This window comes from Elephantulus edwardii, unplaced genomic scaffold (genome assembly GCF_000299155.1).
Source record: "Elephantulus edwardii isolate Elephantulus edwardi_28Jun2011 unplaced genomic scaffold, EleEdw1.0 scaffold00013, whole genome shotgun sequence".
Lineage (NCBI taxonomy): Eukaryota > Metazoa > Chordata > Mammalia > Macroscelidea > Macroscelididae > Elephantulus > Elephantulus edwardii.
In genome coordinates, this window is record NW_006399763.1 from 16,657,261 (window position 1) to 16,660,911 (window position 3,651).

The 3,651-nt window shown below is 34.6% G+C and overlaps 1 protein-coding gene across 1 annotated transcript in view; it reads left to right on the forward strand.

The window, feature by feature from the left end:
• Window positions 1-864: 864 nt before the first annotated feature.
• PNISR (PNN-interacting serine/arginine-rich protein) overlaps window positions 865-3,651 on the forward strand; it is a 33,378-nt gene continuing 30,591 nt past the window's right edge. Inside the window, exons 1-2 of the mRNA XM_006881237.1 lie at window positions 865-955; window positions 3,557-3,651. Of these exons, the coding sequence (XP_006881299.1) occupies window positions 865-955; window positions 3,557-3,651 (186 nt within the window). The remainder of the gene's footprint in view (window positions 956-3,556) is intronic.

Sequence of the window (3,651 nt, forward strand, 5' to 3'; positions counted from 1 at the left end):
TCAGCGCAGCTCCTTACCATTAGTCACCAGAGCTCTTTAAGCTAATAATAATGGTTTTTTGTATCCTTGTGTCAGAACCCTCCAGCAAGTTTTTAGTAAATCTCTTGAGAAGAGATTGCCCATCTCCTCCCTCCTGGCAGCTAGTGGGTTTGAACTGTGTACCTTCAGAATATGATAGTCTTTTGAAGGGTGATTATTCTTTGTTTTCCTTATCATAGGTGATAATCCCTAATGTAACATTCTTTTATATTGTTCTAGTCAATGAAAGATACTTTGGAAAAAACTTGTTTGAAAGCTTTGCCTTCTCATTTCTGGTGTATCTCTAGTTTTATAGTCATAAAATAATTTCACATTATAAAATTAATAATGGAAGGAAAAATTCCACCCTATTTTGGAGAAGCTTATACCTCTACACTGTATCTTTGTTGTTATGTGCCATCAAGTCCTGTGACTCAGAGCGACCCTGTGTACAATACTTCTGAACCCTGTCCTATCCTGAGCCAATCTCACTGTCTCCGACACACCTGCCTGTATTATCCCAGTCTCTGTGTTAGTCCATCTCATTCAGGGTCGTTTTCTCCTGCATTGTCCCTCCAACCTTCGAAGCATGATGTTCTTCTCCAACTTCCAAGGAGCAGCCTGGTTTCATTCACTATCTCTAGGACAGATTTGTTTGTTCCGATTACAGAAATATACATTTTTTTGGATTGCAGCTCAGCTTCTAACACTAGGCCTCCTGAGTTTCCTCAATATATAATGTTTTTTTTTATGTATGTGTGAAGTTTTAAAAGAGCTTTCCCTCTAATTTTTTAACTTAATTTAATTTGTTGAAGGTAGAAAATAGAGTATAATTAAAGAGTCAGAATGTGGGATCAAGGAGGAGGACAACCTTGGCAGCAGTGGCCCTTGAACCAGCAACAATGGATGCAGTCATTCCAGCACCAACAGGATCCAAGTAAGGAAACAAATTTAGTTGTGGGGGTGGGATATTGTGATGGGGGGAAGGATAATATTAGAGGAGCTAGAATTAGGATTGCTTTATGTGAGATAAAAATGTAGTAGTCTGTTCCCTTAAAGATTTACAGGCTTGAGAACCCTATGAGGCAATTCTGCTGTGTCCTCTAGGGACACTATGATAGTAATCAATTCCATGAGAATGGATTTGTAGTTGTTTTATTGGTTAATTTTATGGGCAGAATTTTATCATTTCTCATGAATAGTTTTATCTCTTGGTATTTAGTAGAGAATGGTTTTGCTTTTGCAAGACTACTTCACAGGGCAGGCGATTTTATGAAGTTCTTCTATTTCCTAACTTGCTCCTTAGTTCTATAAAGAAAAATAACTTTTCCAGTGTATGCTGATGCATTTTTCCTGCCTGTGTTAAAAGTGCATACCTGATCTTGTTAATTCTGAATTTTCTAATGATTCAGGCTTCAGTTCTGTATAGATCGTAATCAAATGTATGGTATGCTATGTTATTTTAAAATTTTTTTTTTGTTATGGAATGTTTGTCATACAAAGGTATAAAGAATATATTTATCATTTAGCATTGATATTTGCTAATTCATTGCAAATCTTATTTTATCTCTTACCTCTTACCCAACTCTGCCTTTACATTGTATTGGTTAATCTGATGATACACTTTGAAGAACTTTAGTGGCTTAGTCATTAAAGAGTTGTACTGCCAACCCAAAGACAGATGGTTCAAATCAGTTGCTCTCAAGGAGAAAGATGAAGAGTCTCCTTTCCTGTGATTTATAGCCTCTGAAAACTCACTGGATGGTCAGCTAGTTGGTTCTGACTCCAAGGCAACAATTGAGTTTTGATTTTGATACTTTTTTAAAACAGCTATATAGTTTTCTTTTGTAGAATGTACTGTAACAACAAAACACACACTTAATTCACTTGTTTCCAATGTGTGAAATTTAGTAGTACAGATTATGTTCTTTAAGTTATCCATCTATTCTCACCATCCTTTTTCAGTTGTTAACTCCTCTATTAATATAAATACTCCTAAGCTTCCTATCTAATCTTTAAAATTGCTGTTGTTAATTTGATTTCATAGGTCTTAAAAGATAAAACATTTCTAGTTCAGCTGAATGATTGGTTTTAAGATTTTAGGGGAGATTTTTGTTTAAGGTTTAAAGATTATCTTATTGTAGGGTTCCTCCATCCTTCATGGGTCCAGAAAGTTTAGAGTCCATTAGTTTTTTAAATTCTGATCAGTGTTTCCCCCTTTTTGGCCAGTATTTTGTTACAGAATTTGATCAGGATATTTAAGAATATTATTTAGGTGATGAACAGTTCTGGTTTTAAGGCAAAGAAAGTGTGTGTTTCATAGAAGGATTAGCCACAGTAGAATATTCTGTAATTTAACAAATTGAGAGTCACTTTTGGATGTGTGAATATTTATAGCTTTTTTACTCTGAAACATTTAGCACAGTCTTCTATTAATTTCTTAGAGTTTGCTAGATCACATTTACACATCTGAAAAGTATTTACTATACATTTCCAGATTTAATTCTATATGAGTTATGCCGATTTCTGTTTCTTCCAAAGTATTGGAGAATACCTCTTTAATATTTACTAAGATGTGAAAAATCATCCTACTTTGTGGTTTTTTAATAATAATAATATTTGTTAGGTTGTGAAATAAATATACTTATTAATGGAAAAGAGAGCCTTAAAGATAACAGAGTCAAAGAATTTTGACTTAAAGATGCTGTTAAGGAAACTGTAATAGCTAGAGAAGGAACTAAGGCTAAGGGCAACTGAGGAGTGGCAGGGATAGCTATTGACATTGATCCAGAAGGAATATAGGCTTGAATTGAATGTTAGCTTGGGAAGATGAATATAGTACATAAGTAAGAAAGAAGTAAATGTCATAGTTTATTTTTTCAGTGGTTTAAAAAGAAAGTAAGTTGTTGGGTTGTTTTTTTTTTAAACTCAGTTAAGGTATGCTATTGTTGTTGTCACAACTGACTGTTGCGTGATCCTCCAGGGGGTTTTCAGAAGCAGCAAATTGCATAGGAGATTGTCCATCTTTGTTCTATTAGAGTAGCTGGTGGATTATAGGGAATATGTTACTTGTGAGTTAATACTAAAATAGGTTAAATCCTTTTTGTGGAGTACATTTTATGAAAAAACCTTAAGTAGTTTATACTCTTTTCTATCCTCAATATGAGTTCTTTTCTAAATATCCTTTAGACATAATAATGCTGTGATATTTCAGATATCTTTTACCCTTCTTTGCCTTAGTGTATTGGTTATTCTGATGATAGAAACTTTGGAAGATCTGGTAGCTTAGTGGGTAAGGAGTTGCACTGCCAACTCAACGGCATTTGGTTTAAATCCACCAGTAGCTCTGCAAGAAAAAAAGATGTGCTTTCTCCTCCTATGTGAGGGTCAGCTTTGAATACATTCCACCTTGATTGCACACAGCAAGAAGTATTAAGGGATATCTGAGATGATTAACAAGGAAGCTTATATGATAATGTCTCTGTTGTTTTGCTCCTATATTCTGAATCTTAAATTTTGCTCTGTTAATCTACATTAGGCCAGATTGACTGGGCTGCTTTGGCTCAAGCTTGGATTGCCCAAAGAGAAGCTTCAGGACAGCAAAGTATTGTAGAACAACCACCAGGAATGATA